The 25,629-nt window shown below is 41.6% G+C and overlaps 1 protein-coding gene across 3 annotated transcripts in view; it reads left to right on the forward strand.

Moving 5' to 3' along the window:
- Slc44a1 (solute carrier family 44 member 1) overlaps positions 1-25,629 on the forward strand; it is a 183,540-nt gene that overhangs the window by 50,036 nt on the left and 107,875 nt on the right. For all 3 annotated transcript variants that reach the window (XM_036177207.1, XM_036177208.1, XM_036177209.1), the window contains exon 3: positions 3,153-3,295. In XM_036177207.1, coding sequence (XP_036033100.1) covers positions 3,153-3,295 — 143 coding nt within the window. The remainder of the gene's footprint in view (positions 1-3,152; positions 3,296-25,629) is intronic.

A 25,629-nucleotide genomic window follows, 5' to 3' on the forward strand; every position in this document is an offset into this window, starting at 1 on the left:
ATTGTGTCTTGCTCCACAGGGACAAAGGCTGTCCTCATCTGAAACATTCGCTCCGGTGGTGTGATTTCCTTCTGCTGGACACCTTTTCCCTCCTCTTTGTAGAAAGCCATTGGACTAGTGAATATATTCTGGAAAGTCTCTCCCACCCTGTTCTAATTTCATATACTGTATTTTTCTTTCCTCTTCTGAAACTATATTGTCACCTGCATTTGGATTTTAGTGTTTTTCTTTTTAAAGAGTATAGGATTTCAATTAGATTTGGCCTTGTTCTGCAACATCAGTGCTTGTACCACATGGGAAGTCCCTAGGGTAATAGTCATTGTTTCTTACCCCTTAGTAACTTGCTACCCACCCCTTAACCCACCCCACCCTTCCAGCTTCTCATATTCTGCTCCAATACTTCTGGAAGCTTCTAAAAACTTTAAATGACCTATGTGAAAATATGGCAGTGTACCATTTTGGCTTATATATGTAACACTTAAAATTTATACCCTGCCACACCCCCAAGAGATGTGAGGTGTCTTATAGTGAAGAGGAGGAACCCATTGTGTGGAGCAGTACTGTTAAAAACAGTCAGGAAGGGAAATCAGAAACCATTTAAAGGAATCTGTGACAACATTCCTATCAAATGTTTAAAAAAAAATCCTATAAAAAGTGAAAGAAGATCATAACCTTTTAACTAACCATTTTGCTGCTCTGGACTAGTAAAGAAGTTAATTGTGATCGGAAAGTATTTTTGTGTAATAACAAAATTACCAGCATTTTTACTCACCCCCCCCCCCCCCCGCCCCACCAAATTGTGTTTGTCTGACGTAGGGAACAAAAGGAATCTTGTCACTTCTTGGTACTGATGGCAGCCTCTGCAGGCTGACTTCCCCATTCAGATTTACTACTGAGGGCTCCTGTGTATTGATCACCTGCCAGGTAGCAGACACTTAGCCAGGGATTGGATCTGTGTTATCTCCTTTAGCTCTCATCATTATGCTGAGGGATGGACATGCCTGGTGTTAGAGATGAGGAGAGCAGAGTGTAACATGGTAACTGGATCAGAGGTACCCAGATAGTAACTGATAGGGTGAGTCCACCTGCTCAGCATTTATTCCCTTTGTTACCCCATGATCTTTCTTGGTACCCTTCTGTTACTATCACAAATACTTGAGACAGTCACCTTCTAAAGTGAAAAAGTTTCTTTTAGAGTTTTTAGTCCATGATTGGTTAGTCCTTCTGCTTTGGGGCCTGTGGTTGGCCCTTGTGGTTAGAACATGGAATAGTCACTCACTTCATGCCCTGACAGGGAAAGAGATTATGAAGCAGCAGCCAGGGCTCGACAGTCCCCACAAACGCATTGTATAACCTGAAGACATGCCAGGCTCACTTGTTATAGATCCATCACCACTCAGTCACGTCATAGGCTCATAGGTTGGGGACTAAAGCTTTTAATACAGAGGTTTGGGGGAGACATTTTGGGTCCTACTGATAGAAAACTTCTCCATTGAGGCCTCTGTATTTACCCTTCTTTCTGGATTCTGCTCAGCACATGGTTTCCTGATTTAGAATTGAAGGATTAAGAGGGTGTGCTCATTTGAATATGTGTATACAAGAGTAGTTTCTTCATGTCTTAGTATTGGTTAAGTCCAGGGGTGAGACTTAGCATTCTTCAGTGTTGAGGGGCGGGGAACGGGACAACAGGAGAGTAAAAGTGAGAGACTGCTGGTCAGCCATGCCTGTCTCCAGTGTTGGCCACTCAGCTGTGGATCTGAGGGAATGAGATGCTAGCAAGACACACATGTATTGTCTCTACTACGTCTTCCTCTAACATATGCCCTAGTTTCTAATATTAATATTTGAGCTATTTATTAAGCTCTCACTATTGTGCCATTTCAACCTTACCCCAGCTTGAGGAGCTACATACTCTTTATGTACATTTGTCAGGTGAGTCAAATGAAGTAGGAAGTTGATGGGAGCAGAGACTAGAAAATTGGTCGTGGCTCCCATTCTCAGTCCACTTTCTCGTAGAGCGTGGTTTTAGAGGTTTCTACTAAATAGAGCTGTGCTCCCATCTCTCACTATCTCTGCGGTGGAAGTCAGAAGAGCAATCGAGAAAAGAAGTTTTTAAGTGGTTAGGCTTCTTAGGTATGTAAAGGGGAGAATGCTTTTCTCTGAGGAATTGCTTGAGACTGGAGGCTGTACCTCCACAGCCTGAGATCCAGCAGCGCCATTGAGATAAGACTTGCTGGTGACTGTCTCTACCTCCATAACTTGACTAAAGAGAGCAGAAACGAGTCCTCTCCAGAACCAGCTCGCCCCGCCCCCTGCCAGCCAGCATCTCAGCCATCCCTGATGTTACTTCCTGTTCTTATGCTTGTCATGCTGTGGTGGGATGAGGTTTCCCTTGCTCTGTTGTGATCAGCCCGTGTCTGACTCGGCAAGCATGATGTGGTCCCCAGGGTCTACCATTTGCCTTTGGGACCAGGGTGAAGCATATCCCCATGAAATAAGTGACCTTTGCAATGCATGAGGCCAGTGCCTCCCCCTCCCTCCACTCTCCAGTATCCAGAGTGAGCTTCATGATGTAAGTCTTGGCTCTTACACAGCTTTGTTGCAGGAAGATTGTATGAAGTGATGAGTCAAACCTCACATCCTGTTGCTGTCTGGATTTTAAGCCCCTTTTTATCCTTCGCTGTTCATTTAACAGAACTCCTTTATGACCAAGTAAAAGTAGTGAGTAACGACAGCTGGCTTTGGTTCTGCATTCTGATCTCTCCTAGCTTTTGTGGCCTTGGGTGACTTATTTAACCTCTCCAGGCCTAGTTTCTTCCTCAGGAGAATTAGAGAATGCTTGATAAATACCCTGCATGCAGCCTGGCTCAGAGCAGGTGTTCCGTGTGGAAGCATCGCCATGAATGTCACACAATGCAAAGGTGATCCTGAGATGTGGAAGGCTGGGATGTGTTTTGTTCCTGAAGCAAATGGTATTTCCCAGTGGACTTTTGTCATGCTGTTTCTATGCAGACCAGGGCAACAGTGTAATAGTGTTTGCTCTAAGGAAATACAGCTCTTTGTTCTCTTTGGCAGACAAAAGAAACTCACTATCATATGAACTCGTGACTATTGCTATTGAAATGGTTTATTTGTGTGTGTTTCTTTCCTAGGGATTTATTTGTGGCTTTTCAGTAGCAACAGGTGCAGCAGCCAGACTAGTGTCAGGATACGACAGCTATGGAAATATCTGTGGGCAGAGAAATGCAAAGCTGGAAGCAATACCAAACAGTGGCCTGGACCACACCCACCGGAAGTGAGTAGACTCTTGCATGATGACCTGCTGGAAACTTGGAGGGAAGCACTGGAGGCATGCTTTTCTTTCTACCTTAAATATCTGTGGGATATTTGATTAACTTTTTGTAAAAGGTTGTGGTGGTGGTTGTTGTTTGGATGGAATGTTTAATCACTTCTGCTTTCATTTAGCAAATATATTCTCCAGGAAACAAAATTAACTGCCTTGTTAATTGGGCCACCTTGAAGTTTTACTGGATAAAGAAAAGAAAGCCTTGATTTGAAAGGGTCCTTCTTGTGATCTGTCTTCCCCTTAGCCTTTAGGTTATGTTTTACCTCTTAACCCAGAAAGTAAGGTAATATTTTCCTTGTTAAGGTTATACTTAATGGAAGACAGTCAGATGAAAATGGATATCAAAGCCTTAAAGTTACAAAGTAATACTTGGTGATGCATTATTTATAAGTATATAAGCCTTTCCAGTCCATAAAAGCTACATCTTCTTTGACAGACTGTAAAATTTGCTGTGGATTCTTACTGTTCATCTTTAGGATTTCCTGAAATGCCTGACTTTAATTGTCCTTTTTCTTCAAGAGCTGTTATTTCTTTCTGTTGTCAGTGAGGAAAATATATTTTATCCAGTAAGCACATTGTATGTATGATTACTGTATGATTTTTTTTTCAGGCTGTGAGTGTATATACCATCAAACTTCATTATGTTATTTCAAGTCAAACCAGGTCTTCAGAATTAATAAAGTTAATCGCAGAATAACAAGGCTAATTAGTCTAATATGCTTTATAGAAAAAGTCAGATCAAAACATTTTGAGTTTGTAGCAAGCACCTGCCATGAGGAGAATTTGTAACAACTTACTGTATGAATCTATTGGCTAACTCTTGGCCCCTCTGTATAAGGTGAATTTGATAATTCACAAACTTGAAGAACTCTGAATAGCTATCCTTTCTTAAAGAAAGCTTCCTTCTAATGAGGAAGAGATCATACAGGTCAAATAAACAAAGTCTTAAGTAACAATAGTGAATATGTATGTAGCATCTCGTAGTTGACAAGCATTTATCACCCTAGGAAGCAGGAGGAACAAAGGTTTAGACAGGCTCAGGTGCCTGCCTAGGCTGAGTAGATGGGTGGTGGGTAGCAGAGGCTCCAGTGCAGTCTGTGAGCATCTTTCCTGAAGTGAACTGGCATCCTGCATCCCTTGAGAGGACCGGGAACTGAGTCTTAGCAGTTGAGAAAACAGATTCATAATTTTTTTGTTGTTGTTGTTTTGTTTTGTTTTTTGAGACAGGGTTTCTCTGTAGTTTTGGAGCTTGTCCTGGACTAACTCTGTAGACCAAGCTGGCCTCGAACTCACAGAGATCCACCTGCCTCTGCCTCCCGAGTGCTGGGATTACAGGCATGCACCACCACTGCCCGGCCATAATTTTTTATAATTGCTTTTGTTTAATTGCTCATGAAATTAATACACATTTTGGACCTTGGGTCAGTTTTTGTTTGTTTGTTTGGTTTTTGGTTTTTTTCGAGACAGGGTTTCTCTGTGTAGCTTTGCGCCTTTCCTGGATCTCACTCTGTAGACCAGGGTGGCCTTGAACTCACAGAGATCCGCCTGCCTCTGCCTCCTGAGTGCTGGGATTAAAGGCGTGCGCCACCACCGCCCAGCTTGGGTCGGTTTTTATACTGAGAGTACCTCTATCTTTTTTGTTGATTTTTTTAAATTTCGAAATAATTTTTGACATGTAGAAGCATCAATTTGTTTAATATCTAAGACAGCACCTGTGTCTGTGTCATAAGATGCCCTTAAAATCCTCAATACTGTTAAAATAGACCAAGTTTATGATACTATTAACTGAGGGCACAGAAAGGAGAGGGTGCTCATGGCTCCTTCCGTGACATGCCAGTATGCCAGTGACTCTGAACATGTACTTACGCTAAGGCACGCAGGTACCACTCTCCACATTTGACCCTGTGCTGTTCATCAGGTTTGGGCGGCAGTGGTGGTGGTGGTGGTGGTGGGGTTTGAAGGTTAGGCAGATTCCAAACTTTCTGACTTTTTTTTATATATACTTTGACCTCTGGCAAATATAAGTTATATATTATTCTGAGAAGAGTAACTTTCTCTGAATATTTAGCAGAGTCAAAAGCCATTCATCTTTAACTGTAGGAAAAATGGTTTTTCTCTAAGTAGTTCTTTCTTAACTCATATACACGTATTTAACATGGATTTTTGTGCCTTTTTTTTTTTTTTTTTTTTAAAGACAGGGTCTCACTGTGTAGACTTGGCTGGCCCGAAACTCTCTATGTAGACCAGGCACAGAGATCCTGCTGCCTTACCCTCCCCAATGCTGGGATTTGAAGGTGTGTGCCACCACACCCACTTACGTATTTTTAACCCCAACTTCATCTCCTCTGCATATTTTCAGTGTAATCCAGCCAAGTGTTTCTGTCTATAAATGGTAATGATTTTCATGGCTGGTAGGATTTTGGATATGCGTTTTCAGGTAAGTCTGCATATTTGAACTTGTGACAAGCAGGTGGCATTCTTTGTCTGTATTAGCTTTCTTCCACCCTCTCCTGCGTCATGTCTTGGCCACCTTTGTGTGTAGTAATGTCTTTCCTTCCACAGTTAATGCAGTGCTCTTCTGCCTGTGGTGTGTGCTGACCCCTTGATTGCTTTCTCCTAACCTTTGTCTCAAGGCCTTACTTATCACAGTACCCGGGGCCATTATATCTATTTGTTGAATAATGCAACAACAAATCCTCTAAAATGCTTTCATGAGTATTGCCTCTTCTGTTACGGAATTCTTTGTCTTTCCATTTTTCATGTAGCTAAGTTCTACTCATCCTTCATCTCTCTCAGCAGAAAGGTCACTTCCCAGAGAAGTTGCCATTGGCTTCACAAGTTCAACTGTGAGACTGACAGTCTACCTACCCAATGAAAAATACACCTATCCCAATTTAAAATAACCATTTGAGAGCACACTCTCCTTGTGGCCTGTAATATAAATAATTACTCATATTTTTTTAATGATTTGTTAAAGGAGTGTCTCCTAAATGCTGTGGGAGCAGTAAGACCTGCTCTTTCCAGCACTGAATCCTTAGAGCCCACCCCTGTGTCAGGAATGAAGGAGGCAATCCATTCAATGCTTGCTGAATGAGTAAATGAATTCACTGTAAGGAGTGAATTACCGAGTTTGAGGGTCTGAGTATTTTAAGATTATTAATGCATATTGCTGACTGGCTTTCCATAAAGACTGTTGGCATTTACGTTCCCACCAACAGTGTCCGAGATTGCTTTATCTTGGCTAGTATTAGTAGTTTTTATTCTTTACTAATTTGATAAATCACAGAATAGTGCTTTATAGTTTTAATTTGCATGTCTTTGGTTATTAATGTGAGTGAAGCCCCTCCCCCACTTGTTAGCCTCTCATGAAGACTATTGTGCTTAGAGTATCTATTCTTGGTCTTCTTATCTGTAATCAGCTCCATCCTTTATGCTGTGATAGGATTAAGTTCTTGAAAATAGGGCTTTTATTTTGCCATTTTCCTCTTCAAGAGCCTTTGCCTTCCTGCTGTGGTCTATAGTATCAAAGATGAGCCCACTCAGCCCTTGACCTTGCAGGCCTTTTGAGATCTGGACCCATTTCACCTACCTAGTCCTCTCCCACTGTTCCTCAATGTGGTGGTATTACTGTCTGTGGCATTTGATTGATTCCACTTTTGTGCTGTTCCTTCTGCCTGTCTGCTTATCTGAACCTTTGAAACACTTACACCAGGTCTCACAGCTGACCTTTTTATGAAGTGTTCCAAAATAACCCTGCCCTGTAGTAAGCATCTTTTTACTGTGATTGCCTGAACTTTCCTCTCATACTTGTTATTTTGTTGCCTTTGATTTCCTCTCTAATTATATTGTGTTTCTCTTGTGTCTTTTAATTATTGGTTGCTAGGTAACAATATTATTGTAAACTTAGTGGCTTAAAGGAAGACACATTTGTCATGTCAGTGTCTGAAGGTTCAGAAGTCTAGATGTAGATTGTGGGGGTGACAATTTACTCTCTCAGAACCAACAGAACAGCATTTAGACAATCTCCTAGAACAATGGAATTTACACCTACCTATATGTTTTATAGTTATGAAAGTAATGTCATGAAAGAAAGTCTGCTAGCTATATGGAAATTACACCTGTATTTGCTAGAATTGTGGAAGTGATGTATGTCATCTTTGCCATATTTTTGCTGGTGAGGCACAGATTTCAGGTCTCACTCAAACTCAAGGAAGAAAAGAATTGCATAAGGACATGAACAAAAGAGTCAGGGATAAAGGAGGCCTCTTGGACTCTGCTTTGCACTGCCACACTCTGTCTTCCAGGAAGCAACGTGGTTTTTGTAGCCCTCAGATCTGAGTACTCCAGTTCCTTGATGAGGGTTTATTTAATTGTAACTATCACAGAAGGAGGAACGTTAAGAAGGGAGGGAGAGAGGAGAAGGAATCAGCTCTGTCTCATTTTAACCAAATGTTTTAAGATGCCAAGATGGCTGTAAGAATGTTCTTACTAGTAAAGAAAAGTCCTGTTGGTTGACTCTTCTAAATTACGGTGTTTTTCTGCCTCCCAGTAGCACTTTGCACCTGATAGTGTATTTGTTGGAGTAACAGTGTTGCACAGGGAACTGCAGTCAGTGTTTATGCTGTACAGGAAAGCCTCAACTTCAGATAACATTAAATTCATTTCTGAGTTGACTGCTTGAGGAATGTGAGACTTTCCTGCATAGAAGCAAAATCAGATAAGGGTCTAAGTCTGGGTCACCTCAGATAAGCTCATTTGTTATAGAGTCAGAGAGTTATAAATTTGTGAGGTCATTTATCTAATAACAGCCTGCCACATACTTGTGAATGGAGAGTGACTTACTTTGTAGCTGAGCTATGGTGATGATGCTACACACACCATGGGTTGGGCTTAGAGCCAGACTTTTGATTGTAGGGAGTGGGTGGTGAACTGATTGGCAGCTCCAAAAATAAATCTCTTCTGTCATTCTAATTTGGCTGGTAATTTTTGGATCTATAATGAATAAGCATCCTTAGAATGTATGTGAAAGTTATTGCTATCATTCTTATAAAAGAGAAGGGTTTTTAGTCTCACAGGCTGCTCTATTGCTTAGCACTCTGGAGGTGGCCAAAAGGTCAGTGTCATTGCATGATAGAGGGATACATGCTGGGAACAGGAACATCTGAAAACGGGAGTGTTGGTGTAAAGGTGCTCCATATGGTACATGTCAATGTGGGCAGAGCAGAGACGTCAGCTTATGTTCAGGTGCCTGAATTAGTTCAGGGTAATGTGCTGAGACAAGGGGTCTCTCTTTGTTGGCCTCTGAGAGGAGGCTTAAGGTAGTGGGGAGGGCTTGGCATTTCCACAACCACTTCCTGGGTGCCCAGAGGTCATGAGAAGGGGGCAGCAGCTCTTAGTGTAGGGGAAGGCATGTTCTGATTGAGGTATTCCGTTATGAGAACTTTGCCCTCCTTCCTGCACACAATCTTGCTCAGTGTCGACTTTCTTTGTTATGCTAAGAAATTTCTACCAGTATCGATTTCTTTTATCGGTTCTAAAGATGTGTTTTCCCATAAGTCTAGTTTTCTGCATCTCTCAGCATTTTCTCTGAACATGCTATTTAAAGTCCCAGTTACATGCCCTAAAACACCCCTCAGATTGGAGATATCTGTGTTAATAGGGTGCAAGGAATTAGAGATCTAAGGAGGAGGATAGTGTCTGTGCGTGAGTATTCCATGGGGGAACATCTTATTTGGTGTCTTCTTTGAATTTCTTGCATAATCTTCAAGGAAATGGAGTGAAAACAACCAGAATGTGGTGAATTTATCTTCTTTCAATTGTGCTTATTCTCACTGTAAACTAGCAGCTTGCCACATCTGTGCTTGCAGGGACCTCAAGATCATTGAGCCCCTTTATTGTATAGAACCTGACATCTAAGAAACATGAGTGGCTTGATGGAGACATGTGAAAATACTCCTGTATCCCATGGAAATGATCTGTAAACACACACTTGCAAATACCAATATCACTTGCTGCTCACATTCCTCATAAATGGCAGAGTATTTTGCTTATAACCTATGCATGTCCTTCTGTATACTTAACCATCTCTAAATTATTTATAATACCTAATACTGAGTAAAAGCTGTTACACTGTATTGTTTAGAAAATATTAAGAAAAATAATTCTGACCGGGTGGTGGTGGCACACAACTTTAATCCCAGCACTTGGGAGGTGTCTGTGAGTTCGAGGCCAGCCTGGTCTACAGAGTGAGATCCAGGAAAGGCAGCAAAACTATACTGAGAAACCCTGTCTCGAAAAACAATAACAACAACAAAAAAAAAAAAAAAAAAAAAAAAAAAAGAAAAGAAAGAAAGAAAGAAAGAAAGAAAAAGAAAAGTAATTCTGAATGTGACAGGTGCATTTTTTTCCTCTAATTTTTTTTTTTTTTTTTGGTCTGTGTTTGGTTTAGCAGACAGGTGCAGAGGCCATGGCTCTGAGCACCAACTCTGATAGCAGGCTAGTGCTCTGCTCACCCTCCATCTAGTTGCCCGCCCCCTTCTCTGCATGCACTTCCTCCTGTGAGCTGTGCAGTGATTCTGGGCCTGCACCCTTTTCATTCTGGAGAGTCTTCTTAACATTTAAACTGAAAACAGCTCTTGGGGGACATGGAGAGAAGCAGCTTATATGAAATCATAACCACCGAGTCCTTGAAAGAGACCAGATCTATAAGGTTTTAAATAATTTGAGAGCAATTGCAAATTTCTTTTTCTGTTAGGAGAAGAATGTGAACTGTGATGACGAACTACGTTGTTCTCATAGCTAGATTCTTATTTTACTATTGATATGTTTTTAATAGTTGTAGAAGCATACCTACCATGTAGCTCTTCAGTAAGATAATTGTTTCCTGAGTACTGGTTTTATTTTGGAGAAATGCTGAGGTTAATGGCCACTGGTTGTCCTTAGTGGTTAGCCGTTCCGTCTCATCCACCCCACATTCCTCCTCAGCACATGCGCTTGTGTAGGGCAGATACGGGGAGTTAGTGACACCGTATGACCACGTAGAGTGTTCACTCTTTAATGATTGCCAAGCTCTCTGGGCTCGTACTGTGTTACACAGCCTTCTGCTTTCCAGATGTTTTCTTTAGTAAATCAATGTTTTGGTTGTTGCTGTTTTTTTGGTTTGTTTGTTTGTTTTGTTTTTAATCCATATCTCTTTTTGAGACCAAGCCTTGCTCTGTAGGCCAGCTGACCTCAAACAGTGCTTCTGTCTCAGCCCCTTGATTGCTGGGATTACAGTTGTATGCTGTTTTGCCGGTGTCACTTAACATCTCTCTGGGAAAAATTAAAAAGGGTTTTCAAATGTTGTTAACTGAAAATCCTTGGCCCTGTGTGAAAAAGAAAGAAAAATACAGGTAAAATTTACTGAAATGCTTGTTTTGTGGTTCCTATGAGCTAAACACAACTCTTCGTGCTCTGGCCAGACTTCTCTTCTTATTGCTGTGTGCTCAAGGGCTATCATTCACCTTCCTTGAAAATTCTGGCTGGGTGGTGGTGGCACACGCTTTTAACCCCAGGACTTGGGAGGCAGAGAGGCAGGTGGGTCTCTGTGAGTTCCAGCCTGGGCTACAGAGTGAGTTCCAGGTCATCCCCAGCTATATAGAGAGACCCAAAATAGTATAATTTTTTTCTTTGGGACTGGAGAAATGGTTCAGCAGTTAAGCACACAGACTGCTATCCCAGAGTTCCTAAGTTCAATTCCCAGCACCCACAATGCAGCTTACAACCATCCATACCTATAGTCCCATGGGATCCAGTGTTGTCTTCTGTACACACAGACAAAGCATCCATATATGTAAAAAAAATTAAAAAAAATCATTAACCAAAATTTTAAAAAAGAAAATTCTAGTGATTTTATTTGCCCTTAGCATGTATTCACTGAAAATCAGTTGTGAGTTACAGGCCACTTCTAGTGATAATAAAATAGAAAGTAGCCTAAATGGCTGAAGAAGAGGAGAGTTGACTTAAATTCAGTTCTCGTCACTGTGCTCCTTCCCTTGGTCATTTTCTCTGGTTTGGAGTCTAAATCTGAGGGTCGAAACTTTACATATACTCGTGAGATAAAGAGAGATAATTTCTTACTTCATGGAAGTTATAATCAGGTTTTTAAAAAAAGGTAGACCTTCATAAAATCACAGTCACCAGTACTGGAAGAAGTGTTACTAGAGAGAAGTTTGGGGCTCGGGAGTTTGCAGTGGGAGAACAGGTCTGCAACCCAGCAGACCCAGTAAGTGACGTTGTAATAGCATATCTCTTGACATGGATGCCCGTGTTCATTATTAAAGGGAAAATAAGTTAAGGAACGATGTGTAGAGGCTAATTTTATAAATATATGACAAATGTAGAAATCAGGTGTCGAATGACATGGAAATATTGATGCTGTTGTTGATCAATGGGTAGGTTTTATTCTCTCTGAGTTATTTTTTGCACATGATATGTATTACGTGCATTAAATTAAAAACAGAGACATTCACAGTCCTTGTCCTTGAAGAGCTTATCTTGTAGCGAGGAAGCCGAATGCAGAGGTAAACAATGGCAGTGGAGCCATCCTTTGACACCTTGTGACTCTGCTGTCCTGGCAGAGAGAGAAAAGTAGAGCAGTTGGATAGAAGGACGAGAAGTGCCATTGTGTTAGTTTATGTATTGCTATTGCAACTAATTGCTACTACCTAGTGATTGAAAACAATGTCTGGGCCCTAGCTGGTTCTCGATCCCAGGTTTCCTAAGGCTGGAATCAAAGTCTTGGCAGCACTACAGTGCCTTCTTGTCAATCTGGGCAATGAGTCACCTTCCCACTATATTTTAGTGCCAGTTCCATGTGGCGTTAGGACTGAGGTCCTGTTTCCTTGGCTTACTGTGCAAGGAGTCGTTTTCAGCGCCTAGCATCAACCCAAGTCTCCTGCTCCTGTATGTGTGGCTCATGAGGCCATTCCTGCGGGGACACTGAATAAAGGTCTTCCCATTATGAGTCTTCCCTCAGGGCTGCTTCTTAGTTCTGAGAGCCTCAACCAACAATGGAGGGCTTAGGAATTAGGTAGGTTTAGTCAGATGTAGAACCCCAGTTTGGTAGGTGGGGTTCTTGCAGGCCAGGCTAGTGCAGGGTGAAGACTTGAAGCAGCTAAAACATGAGATATAGTCCCTTGATTCATCATACTGCAGCTTGAGTTTTACGGGGTTCTTCAGAGCAGCCAGCTGCTCACCTGCTTGTTCCCACAGTTTAAGTAGCTGAATATGTTGTTCTCAGTCTGTGATACGTACTCAGCCATGAGCATTTTTTGCTTTGCTTTGAAAGAAACCCCAGTCTCCCATCAAATATTAGCTTGCTGCCTCTTCTGGTTTAGCATAAAATGAGAACGAATACCCGAGATAGAGTCCTCAAATGAACCTGCACTTGTAGACTTCGTATCCCACAAGCATCATCAGCATTTGGAAATGGTAACACTTACGATCAAATTGAAACTTGCTGTATCGTTTATGCAAATTTCCCAAACTTGTTTTCTCTCATAGAAAACATTAGAAGTTGTAAAATCTAAATTTTCAAATAGCAAGTTTATGGAGGCATAGTTGGAAAATAATTTTTGTTATATTTTGTGATCTCATTACTTTTTAGCTTCAATTTAAACTTTAAAAAAAAGTCATTTCTAGTGGGATTCTGCCCGTAGCATAATACTTGCTGTGGTTAATACTGCTAGTAGTCTACAAAGGACATCAGTTGTGTACTTTATCTTCAGGAAATGTAGGAGATGCAAGCTGAATGGTTTACAGATTCTAAATAGGGAAGTGGAGAGCTACTTAACAGAATGAGATCACATGCGTGTAGCTCAGTGAAGCAGGGCAACTGGTTTCCTTTAATGCAGGACTAGTGTACACACTTGCCAGGTCTGAAGTAGGCAGCTGGTGCATATGCTTGGTCCAAAGTCTTTCTGTTTGAGTTGCTCCACATTAACCTGGCACCATAAAGATCTTTAAAAAGCTTTTCTGAGACCTTTGTAATGTACTTGGGAGAATCATTAACCATTTTAACTAGGAGTTTCATAGACATTGTTTTGTCCCTGCCCATGGGTGTGAGTGTATCTGGGTCTTGAGTTGAGGGCACCTGGGGTGCTAAAAGGCATGCAGTTTTCACATGGCCACCTTTATCTCTGATGCCAGTTGTAGGTTCAGAGCTCAGTAATGACTCTTGGGCTCAGGTATTTGCGAGAAGAACTCAAAAAAGTCACTGAACGCTTTTACAGCCATGCATCCAATGTATTCCACATAAAGGATATGGGTTGGCCAACAAAAGGAGCACATTGTTCTTATCTGGGGAAAGAGGGAAGCAAGGTGGAGTTGAGCACATCATAGCAGTGATGTGTAAAGTACAGAGTGTGGTTGACTAGGAAGTCTTTTAACCCTGGCACATTTCATTATGTCAATATTGTGTGGGTGACTTAGTTGTTAGCTCTCTGCCTCACAAGTCAAATGGATACTATGTGATCCCAAACTCCTTGTCTACACGGTGATATTGGTCTTTCTAGAATGATCAGTCCCTAAAGTGTTCCTACAATATCGTCCCTCATTGTAAATCATGTTGTAAGACTGCATGCCATGACCCAAGGCCCAGTTAAACAAAGACACTCCTCTTAGATGCAGAGAGAAACTCCCAGGAACCAAGAGCAAAGTTCAGCTCTTTCTCTGAATAAAGTTAAATTCTTACCTGCATACTGGTGGTCTAGATTGAGTTGGATTTTGCAAAGGGCACTTGCAAGAAGGAATTTTAAATATTTTATATTGCCGGGCAATGGTGGCACACGCCTTTAATCCCAGCACTTGGGAGGCAGAGCCAGGCGGATCTCTGTGAGTTCAAGGCCAGCCTGGTCTCCAAAGTGAGTTCCAGGAAAGGCGCAAAGCTATACAGAGAAACCTTGTCTCGAAAAACCAAAACCAAACAAACAAACGAAAATAAATATTTTATATTATGGTTTTATTGAGGTATAATTTACATATAATAAAATAATATACACATTTAGAATTTTGGTGAAGGTATGCAATTAAGCACTGTCCACAATGATCCACACCTCTTGATGCTAGAAAATAGCCTTGTGCCCCTTTATCGTCATCCCTTGCCCCATCCTGCGGAACCTGCTTTCGCTCAGTGCCGTTTCCCTTTTTCATAGAATTCTTAGACATGGGAACGTGCCATATGTAGTGTTTTGTCTGCATCTTCTTTTTTTTCCTTGTTAGGTTTTGAAATACAGGCACCACCATAGCTGGATTGTTTTTTGACTTTGTTCTTCAAACATAGCATAAAAATGTTATTATATAATATTCATTCATATTTTATAAATATACCAGTAGTTTAATTCTTTTTAAAATTGCTGAGTAATATTTTCTCGTATGACTGTATTATATTTTACTTATTGAGCGTTTTTTGTTTGTTTGTTTTAATTAAAAAATACTTTCTTACCATCATGAGTGACACTAGTTTGGAAACATGTGGACATGATTTTGTAAGAACATATATTTCAGTATTCTTGGGTGGATGCTAGTATTTGGATGTCACACTTTTTTAAAGTGGTTACACCATTTGCATCTGTGTTAGGAAAAGTGGGAGGGTTCTAACTTTATCTTCTCATGGCTTTTTGTATTATCTATTTTTAGCTATTTTAGTGGGTGTATAATGGTGCCTCATTGTCTTATGGTTGTAATTCACATGCCACTTTTCAGTCTTTTTACTTGTTCTTAATCTCATATTTCCAATGACCAGTGACACTGAACATCTTTTAACGTCATGATAGGCTGTTCACCTATCTTTTATGAGGTACTTATACCTTTCACATTTTTTTTTAAATGAGCATTGGTGTTTTGCCTGCATGTATGTCCTTGTGAGGGTGTCCTCGGAAACTGAGGTTACACACAGCTGTAAGCAGCCATGTATGTGCTGGGAATTGAACCCAGGTCCTGGAGGAACAGCCAGAGTGCTCTTAACCACTGATCCATCTCTTCAGCTTCCTAATGATATCTTGAGGAGAAAAGGTTTCAGTTTTGATGATCTTTTCATGGTCTGTGCTATTTCCTGTTCTAAAAATTTATTACTTTACCCCAAAGTCACAAAGATTTTTTTTCTGTGCTTTACTTAAGAGCTTTAAATTTAGTGTTCTCTCTCTTTCTCTCTCTCTCTCTCTCTCTCTCTCTCTCTCTCTCTCTCTCTCTCTCTCTCTCGTTTGTTTGTTTGTTTGTTTTGGTTTTTTGAGACAGGGTTTCTTTGTGTAGCCTTGGCTGTCCTGGCTCTGTAGACCAGGGTGGCCTTGAACTCGTGGAGATATGCCTGCTTCTGCTGGGATTAAAGCTATGCACCACCACTGCCCGGCTTTGTATTTTTAAACAATTTAGATGGTGTGAAGAAGTAGTCGAGATTGATCCCCTGCCCTAAAGAAAGATGTGAGTGTTCCAGCAGCATTTATCAAAAAGACTTATTTTTCCCATTGAATTACCTTGGCACTTTTTGTTGACAGTTCATTTTAAGTTTGAAGTTATTAAAGGAGTCTAGTAGGGGCAGCTACCAAGGTTATGAAGAGATAGAAATAATTTACCTCAAACAAACAAGGATGCTGTCTTTGCATACCATTGTTCTAAATAATTAGTTATTGCAAATTGTATAAGAGATAAATGGAATATGTGTATGCCATGAGAGAGAAAAATAATACTGTTTGCCAATGGCAAGGGGCTACAACATGGGCTGTTGAGGAGCTGCAACACAACATGCCATAAACGAGATGCTTAAATTGCAGGTTATAAAACATATGCCTAAATGAATTCAGTCATTTATTTTATTATTATTCTGAAAATATAATGAAAAAGATAATACTTGTTTTTCAGTCTATCTTTCTATACCTGAACATACACATGCATATTTATAAATTGCTGAGTACAGAGAATTATAATATTTTAATAGAAGAAAAGCAGAACAATAATAAAAATAAAATCTCCTCCTAGTGGGTAGTCTCAATGCAATAAATACAACAATACAACCAGTGTTAATTTATAGACTTAATACAGTACCAGTAAAGACCCCAATGGAATATTGAATTAATCCTGGTTGGTATAAATCACAAAATCAAAAGCAGATAAAATTTTTCTCGAGTGGGGAATGCTTTTAAAAATTATTCTTGTTTACAAAATAATTTCAGAGGATTAAAAGGAGCATGTATATTGTAAGACAGTGGACTGGTACATGAGAGGGAGAGATTGAGCCAAATAGTGAATGTGCCGAAGAGGTAGACCAGATGTCTAGGCTAAGTGTAGTTACTGAAGTTGAATACCAAATGAGCTATGAACTTTATGGCTTCAGAAACAGAAAGAGAAACTTGTGGGCTTCATCAGAAGTTAGAAACCCAAAAGCCTTCAGGGAAACACTATAAGTGACCTAAATAGACTGGGTAAAAAACCATAGGAGATAATGGGTACTTTGAACTCCACACACTGGGGTTTTATGTGATTCTAGCTGAGATACGGAATGTAGCTAGAAGAGGCTTTGATATTAGGGTTGTTTTCTTTTCATGTGTATGTGTGGTGTGTAACTGTATATACATGTTCTTGTGGGGGCATGTGTGTGTGTGTGTGTGTGTGTGTGTGTATGTGTGTGTATACACATGTATGTACATGGAGGTCCAAGGTTGGTGTTGGGAATTTTCTTCCATCTTATTCTTTGAGACAGGTTCTCAGTTGAACCCAGATTCACCTATATAGTGAGTCATTAGTCAGCTTACTCTGGGAATTCCCTGTTTCTGCTTTCAAAGGGTAGAATTACAGGCAGCCCAGCATGCCTGCCTGGCATTAACATGTGTTCTGGGGATCTGAACACTGAACTCTGGTCCTCTTGCCTCTACAGCAAGGCTTTAACTGCCTAGTCATCTCCCCAGCCCATTTTTCAAGTGAGACCAGTTACCTATTGACAGTTAAAGAAGATTGAGGGGATCACATAAGACTTGCCAATCTTCTGATTTTTATCTTATTTTTTAGATTTATCTTATTGTATGAATGTAAGTGTTTTGCTTACATGTATATCTGTGTAATACATGTGAGCCTGGTACCCACAGAAGTCAGAAGGTGTCAGATCTCCTGGAACGGAGTTACAAATGATTGTGAGCTGCCATGGGGATGCTGTCCATTAAACCCTGGTCTTCAGCAAGAACAATTGTTCTTAACCTCTGAGCCATCTCTCCAGCTCTGATTTTTAAATGTTGGCACTGGAGGGGTGGGGGTGTCACTCAGTAGTAGAACACTCCCTAGCAGGTCCAAGGCCCTACAAAACAATAAGTTGTTGGAAATTGATGTGCTGACCAGATAAGACATGGGACTGAAGATTTCTATTAAGATTATGAAGCTATAGTTGCCATTGTTATATTCTTTCTAGGGAAGCAAAGGTAGGCGGTTTGATGTTCTAGACTAAGTCATGTTCCAAGATATATTATAAGAACAACTGTCTAAATGTAGGTACATACAGTCATGGAAACAGAATAGAAATCATATATTAGAGCTCAAGAAGTAGAACTTGTGAAAGCAACTATCATTTAACAAAAAAATAAATAAAAATACTGGGTTGGATAGTAATATAAAGGATGCTACCTATTTAGACCTATTTTAATGTCATATCATACAAACTAAATTCCAGATGAATTAAATATTTTGAAATGAATATTGTACATCAAAGAAGAGAGGGGATAATTTGTACATTGTTGAAGCAATAAAGAAATTGAATAATATCAAGGTTGTCATGTTGGATTATGAAAATTTTGATTCTCTAATAAAATGTTAAAAGCAATACAATGGAAACATCATTTTCAGTTTTTATATGGTGAGTTGAATTGTTCATGCAGTTGAGGATATCTTCCAGGGTAGATCTTTGGAGAAGCAATTAAAGAGTTTGCACTGTAGGAAATAGCAACAGTAATACTTGGCCCAGAGAGCTTTGTTGGTAGTGTGGACATGTAGTGGTGTTTTGGCTAAATAAATGTGATAGTGATGGTGATGGAGGAGCCTTAGCACAGTACCTGGAATTGTGTTAATTGCCATTGGAGAGCTTCATTATCATCATCCTCTTTCAAAAGACATTGGAAGTTGTCACTGCTTCTGTTTTTAATCAAAGGGAAGGCATGGCTGTTTTAGCCCATGCTCCATGTATGTTGCTTACAAAGCTCGTTACCATAGCCTGCCCTGTTGATTCTCACCTTAGCACTGGGAAGTGTTTCCATTTTTCCTCAGTGGAGGCTTTCAGGATTCACTCTCCCATAGTTCCAGAGTCACAGCTTGGTCTTTTCATCACCTGTAATTACTCTACCTATAAAATCAATCCAGCCTAGTTGAGAACCCCTTTTTCTGGCCACAAGCTTGTCTTTCCAGTGTGCATGTGTTTTGTTTGGTTATCACTCTGTTATCTGTTCTTCAGTTCTGGAATTGTTTGTCTCTAATTTTCTGCTCCTGTGTTGTCTCCTGAATGATCCTTTGACCTCTTTCACCCTTATTATTTAACTCTTTTCTTGTAATTTTTTTCTTAGTGTTGTGACAGTATGTAGTACCTGGGTCTGCCTCATCATTCTGTCTTTGGTACAAATGTATAGAAATCTGTGACGGGCAAGAGAGTCAAGGGGACATTTCTGAAAAAAGAACTGAAAGACAATATGTATAAATAGGCTTGTGAAAGACATTGAACACTAGCAGCTACCAATGCAATACAAACCAGAGAGTTATTCCTTTCTCATCCACTACAAGAGTAATAATTTAAAATCATTCTGATGTATGGATACACCACAGTTTGGCTATTCTTGCAGCAGTTGATACACGTTTTTAAATGTGGACAAGGATTTGGAGAAATTGGAGACCCATATTTTGCAACAGGAGTTTAAAATGGAATGGCTGCCTTGGTAAACACTGACCATTGCTCAGAATGCCAAACACAGTTACCGCATGACCTAGGAAGTCTACTTCTTGAAACCTGCCTAAAAGAAGTACAAACACATGGATGCACAGAGACATATGTGTGAATGTTGACAGCAGTATGATCAATAACAGCTTCCAAAGGGGGAAAGTGACACAAATTTGCATCAACTGATGGATGAATAACAAAATTGTGTTATTATATCCATACAATGGAATATCATTGGCCATAATAGGAGTAAAGATTGACACATACGCTGTAGCATGCTGAACTTTGAACTCTTGCTAAGTAGGAGTAGGAAATACAGAGACTTGAGCAATGTATGGAAGATATGGGAGTTCTCTAGGGATGAAAATATTTCAGAATTAGATTTTTATGATAAACAATTCAGTAATACATACTTAGAAACATTGAACTGGCTGGACACAGCGGTACGTGTAGTAGCTTTTAGGCCTCCTAAAGTTACAGTCCCTGGACCTCCTAAAGTCACAGTCCCTGGACCTCCTGTAGTCACAGTCCCTGGACCTCCTGTAGTCACAGTCCCTGGACCTCCTGTAGTCACAGTCCCTGGACCTCCTGTAGTCACAGTCCCTGGATGACCTATAGTCACAGTCCCTGGACCTCCTAAAGTCACAGTCCCTGGACCTCCTAAAGTCACAGTCCCTGGACCTCCTGTAGTCACAGTCCCTGGACCTCCTGTAGTCACAGTCCCTGGACCTCCTGTAGTCACAGTCCCTGGACCTCCTGTAGTCACAGTCCCTGGACGACCTGTAGTCACAGTCCCTGGACCTCCTAAAGTCACAGTCCCTGGACCTCCTGTAGTCACAGTCCCTGGACCTCCTAAAGTCACAGTCCCTGGACCTCCTAAAGTCACAGTCCCTGGACCTCCTGTAGTCACAGTCCCTGGACCTCCTAAAGTCACAGTCCCTGGACGACCTAGTCACAGTCCCTGGACCTCCTGTAGTCACAGTCCCTGGACCTCCTGTAGTCACAGTCCCTGGACCTCCTAAAGTCACAGTCCCTGGACCTCCTGTAGTCACAGTCCCTGGACCTCCTAAAGTCACAGTCCCTGGACCTCCTAAAGTCACAGTCCCTGGACCTCCTAAAGTCACAGTCCCTGGACCTCCTGTAGTCACAGTCCCTGGACCTCCTAAAGTCACAGTCCCTGGACCTCCTAAAGTCACAGTCCCTGGACCTCCTAAAGTCACAGTCCCTGGACCTCCTGTAGTCACAGTCCCTGGACCTCCTGTAGTCACAGTCCCTGGACCTCCTAAAGTCACAGTCCCTGGACCTCCTAAAGTCACAGTCCCTGGACCTCCTAAAGTCACAGTCCCTGGACCTCCTAAAGTCACAGCACCGAGAAAGCTTAGATAATAAAGAGGATCCTTGAGCCAAGGAATTTGAGACCAGCCAGAGCAACTTAGTGAGACCCTGTCTTAAGGGAAGTGGAACACACTTTGAAAAAGTGAACTTTATGGCATGTTAATTATGTCTCAAAGTTTTTAATATTTTTAATTTTTATTTTTTCTTTTTGAGACAAGATTTCTCTGTGTAGCTTTGTGCCTTTCCTGGAACTCAGTCTGTAGCCCAGGTTGGCCTCGAACTCACAGAGATCCGCCTGCCTCTGCCTCCCAAGTGCTGGGATTAAAGGCGTGCACCACACCACCCGGCCGTCTCAAAGTTTTTAAACCAAGAAAAAATAAAATCTTTTGCCATTGCCTCATGATATATGGTATTTTTCGGTGTGATTTCTTGAAAAATTGAATTCGAGACTATTTCTTCTGACTGGTATTGGCAGTGAACTTGGCTTTTGTAGTGTTCTAGTTCCCTTTGCTAATTAGAAAACTCATTTTTCGGTAGCTCTCATGAAATATTTTTATAAAGTGTTTTATTTATTTTCTTATCTCAGTTTTTCACAAGATAGAATCAGTGGCTCTTGGATTTATTCTAATGTTTATTCCCCCTCCCTTTTTAAAGGATTTTCTTAGATTTATGTGTGTGTGTGTGTGTGTGTGTTTGTGTGTGTGTGTGTGTTACCTGCATAATAGCCAGTGGAGGTCAGAAGCGGTCATTAGATCCCTTGAAACTGGAGTTAAGGATGTTTGTGAATCACCATGTGGGTGCTGAGAACTGAACCCAGGTTCTCTGAAGCTCATAAGGGCTGAACCATCTCTCCAGCGCATTTTCTCCTTCTCTGGTACCCGTGTAAGGAGGAGCCAGACACTCCTAGCTACATAGGAGGATTGATCTTTGCTTCTGGCTTATCCATTTTCATGATTTTGTTTGTAATGTAAATATACCAAGGCCATCAAACTGGGGCTTTCTCAAGGTGGGTATGGTGGTGTTTGTCCTTCTGTGCTCTGTGTCTTCCTGCATACCCCTTTGTCTGTGTGTTTGGAGACTGTCTTGCTGTGTTACTCAGACTCTTTTCAGACTTAGTCTCTGCACTCCACCCTCATGAATACTGGGATTATTGGCATTGGCCGCAGTACCCAGCTCCCCAGCTTTAGGATGAACTCTGAACTGTCCTGCCTCTCAGATATCTTTAAGGCCCATGGTCTAGCAGCCGTGTCCCTGTTTAGCCTCTGCATCTTGCTTTGCAGTCCACATCAGCCATGCTGGCCTCTTCCACGCTCTCCCCTCTGTGGCTGGACCTCTGCTCCCACCTCCTTCCCTCCACGCCTGGCTGCCTCTTATTCATTCTTAGTTCCTGTACTTCTCTCTTCTCTAGATACCTCCCGGCTCCTCTCAAGAGACCCATCTGATCCTCCCTGTTCCAGCCCCACCCCCTTTTCCCAGCATTTACGGGCTTGCCACTCTTTAGTCCTCTGTACCATGAAATCTAGTTAGGGAGACTTTGTAATCTCTTTTGTGGTTGTTTTGGTTTGGTTTCTGAGATGGGATCTTGCTGCATAGCCCTGGCTGGCTTTTAATGCTGTAGGAAGCCTAGGCTGGCCTTGAACTTGAAACCTTCTGCCTCAGCCTCCACTACTGGGATTAGAGGCCTGAGTCACATGCCTGCCTGGCTAGTATTGGCATGTTTGTAATTATATCTCTTGACCCTGTCATCTGGCGGAGGAGGTGTTTAAAGTTTTTATATTGAATATCTGAGAGTGTTTCAGCCTTAAACATCTTCTTTCCTACTTCCTTTCCACCTCATTTCTACCTGGCAAAATTCACACAATTACCATCTATTTAGTGATTCAGTAAATGATTATGGCATTCCTTCCTCATTCCAGGCATTCTTTAAACACCAAGGATATAGAAATGAATTAGTCAACCAGCTTTGCTCTCCTAGAGTTGATTTCTAGTGGTAGAGACAGATAATAAAACAGAAAAATGGCTTAAATATACAAGGCTTGAATGGAAGGGTTGAGGAGCAAATAAAACTTTTTTTTTTTTTTTTTTTTTTTTTTGGTGTGTGTATGGAGGCAGGGTCTCACAGCCTAGTTCAGGTTGACGTCTGATTAGCGCTTTCCTGCCTCCACCCTGTGGTCCCCTGATGTTGGCACTAATCCATTTATGACAGCAGTGTATGATCATCTGGTCACCACTTAAAGCTCCATCTTCCTAATGCTGTCACAGTGACAGATTCACCTGGTGTTTGATTGTTGGTTTTGTTTTTTGGTGTTGGTTTTTGTTTTTTTTTTTTTTTTTTTTTTTTGCCTGAGGGGGATCGGACCTGCACATACACACTAAGCAAGTGCAATACCATGAAGCTACATGTGTACCTTTGGACATGGAATTCTGAGGGACAGATCCTCAAAGTATAGCAATATAAGTGCTTATGGGGAGGAGGGGGGACTGTTGCAAACATTGTCCAACCTCCTGGGGCTACAGTTCATCACTCTTCTCCACATGTCTCTCTTAATTGCTTTGTTCCAGAATGTTTTAGTTACTTGTGTGTGGTAGTTAACTGGGTTAGCTTAGTTTGGATGTGCTGCTCCGACAGTTCTGTGGGCTATATAAGATGGCCCTCCTTGGGGCACTTGGTGCCCAGCCTGGTGAGATGCCTAGACTTGCTTTGCTGCAGTCTTTCCTTCTTCCCATAGGAAAGAAGAGGTCTGTCTGGGCAGACTCTACCGTGGGTGGGGTAGAGATCTTCAGGCTCTCTGCAGGCTGTATTTAGCATTAGCAGGAAGCTTGCATTGCTCTTGGGTTTTTCCTTTTGGTGATTCAATAAGGGCAACACAGTCTGCAGAAAGGGGCTATAAATTATCAATTGATTCCAGGTAATAATTGGACAAATGATCAGACTCCATTTTTATTCCCCTCTGGGGATGACATGTGTCAGGAATCACTAAAGCAGAAGGCATCCGAGGGCCTTCTCTGCCAGCTTCCCAGCTTTAGCGTGGCAGTGCTTGATTAGAGAGGAGAGATGCCAAATTCGGCAGGAGGCGGCCGGCAGACCTGGTATCTGCTTGCCACCTCTTGCTCCAAAAAGCCTTGCCGCAGAGTTGCCATGGCAGCAGGAGGCAATTTAATGGCAAGGGCTCATCTCTGGAACCGCACCGCTGTGCCCCAGCCTTTCCCTCTGGCCTTCAACTTGATCGCGGGTTACACCAGGGCCTTTTTGTGAGGTGGCCGTGTGATTACACATTGCCTTATGGAGCAGAGTGTAAGATCTCCTGGATTCTGAGGACAGCCGACTCTTGTCCCCGCTTCTCCTTGGCACATACCTCTTTGATGTTCCACCCTGTAGTCAGCCCTATCCGATTATTTGCAGTTCCTTAAATATGCTCTTTCATGCTTCTGCACTTTTAGGCATGCGGTTTCCTCTGCCTGGAGTGCTCCTTTCCCCATCTGTCTGGAAAATTCCTACTCAGTTTCAAAACGTGGCTTAGACTCCTCCTCCCCTCCCTAATGCTTTCTCCCACCCCCTTCCCTCCAGCAGAACTATAGTTTCTGCTGCCATTTCAACCTCTCACACATCATGTGGTTTTGAAATGACTAGTTGTATTTCTGTCTCTTTTTTTTTTCTGTAGTCTGTACGTTATTTGTATTCAAAATTTGTGCTTTGTGGGTTTTGTATTGAAAAGTCCTTTCCTGGGAGTAAATACTTAACACTGTTTGCGGAATAATGGGGTGCTCTTCTGTGAACGAAGTCCCGTTCAATGCTTATCATTTGAGTGCTGTTCCCCAGAAGATAAATGACTGCATCTTGAGTGGGTGGGGTTCCTTCTGCTACAGACTTGATCTAACCAGCCAGTCATCATCGGTCTGCTCTGCTGACTGTCCCTGTCCTCTCTCTCCCATTGGGATTGGAAGAAGAACACTTGTGGGGCAGACTTTAAGTGCATGTGACCTCCAGTTATCCCCTGCCTTCTAGAGCCGTGCCTTAGCTCTTGAATTATGGGTTGTGAGGACACAGCCTCCGATGCTTTGTGACATGCAGTAACCTCTTGGTAAATCTCATTTTCTTTTCCTTCTCTGGTCTTTGGTGAAGATAGTAAAAGCAGGATAGAGGTTTGAGCTACCTTTAAACCTTCTATGGCATCATATAATTGAGTTTCATCTTCTTGCTCCAAGCACAGCTTTTAAAGTCACCTCTTTCCTGTGGCTCTTCTCCCTTTCCCGAGCATCAATGATTTAGTGCTGCTCTGTTCTCCACTGTGGCCTCATCTCATGTTTGATGTGTGTGTCCTCCTGTTTACTGTGCAGACAGACCACTGTATTTACATATTCTTCCCCTTCCTTTCGGACATAATTTGGTGTTTGTTGTATTTCCAGACTTTCAAGTTAAAGTGGATTTATTTTGTATCTTCCTCAAATAACCCCAGAAGCTACCTGGACTGGAGCATGTATTTATACCCCTCCTCACCAGCCTCTATAGCTCTTCCTCTGTAGAACTGCCTGGGCTCTTTGTGGTTTGTTTCCCACCCCCATTGTCCCTCCCCCCCCTTTTTTGTTTTGAGCCTAGCCTTTAGTGCCTGAGCTCTCTCTCCAGCCCCCATCACACTTTTAAGTTTAAAGCTTGCCTAGGCCTTTTACAATTCCCTTTGCAAATGTGTTTTCTGGACAGCCTGGGCATGCTGTGTGCATCCTGTATGTGCCAGTGCCTGCAGGTGTCCAGGCTGTTCAGTTTCTGGAGTATTCTCATTGTTTCTCATCCTTCCTTCATTCCCACTTGGGGTGTTCTATTTATTCTAGGTCCTCTAAAGGATGTGCAACTTAAACAAAGCTGTTTCCAAGTTATTAATAGATTTGAGCTTCTACAACATTCCTGTGCCATAGGCTGGAATTAGGATAGGCTTTGAGATGGAAACTATTTTGTTGCATCTTATCGTGTGTCTCTTGGTTGAAAAACATTCTCTCTAGTTGTTGGTTAGCT

The sequence above is a fragment of the Onychomys torridus genome, chromosome 2 (assembly GCF_903995425.1).
Source record: "Onychomys torridus chromosome 2, mOncTor1.1, whole genome shotgun sequence".
In the NCBI taxonomy this organism is placed as follows: Eukaryota; Metazoa; Chordata; class Mammalia; order Rodentia; family Cricetidae; genus Onychomys; species Onychomys torridus.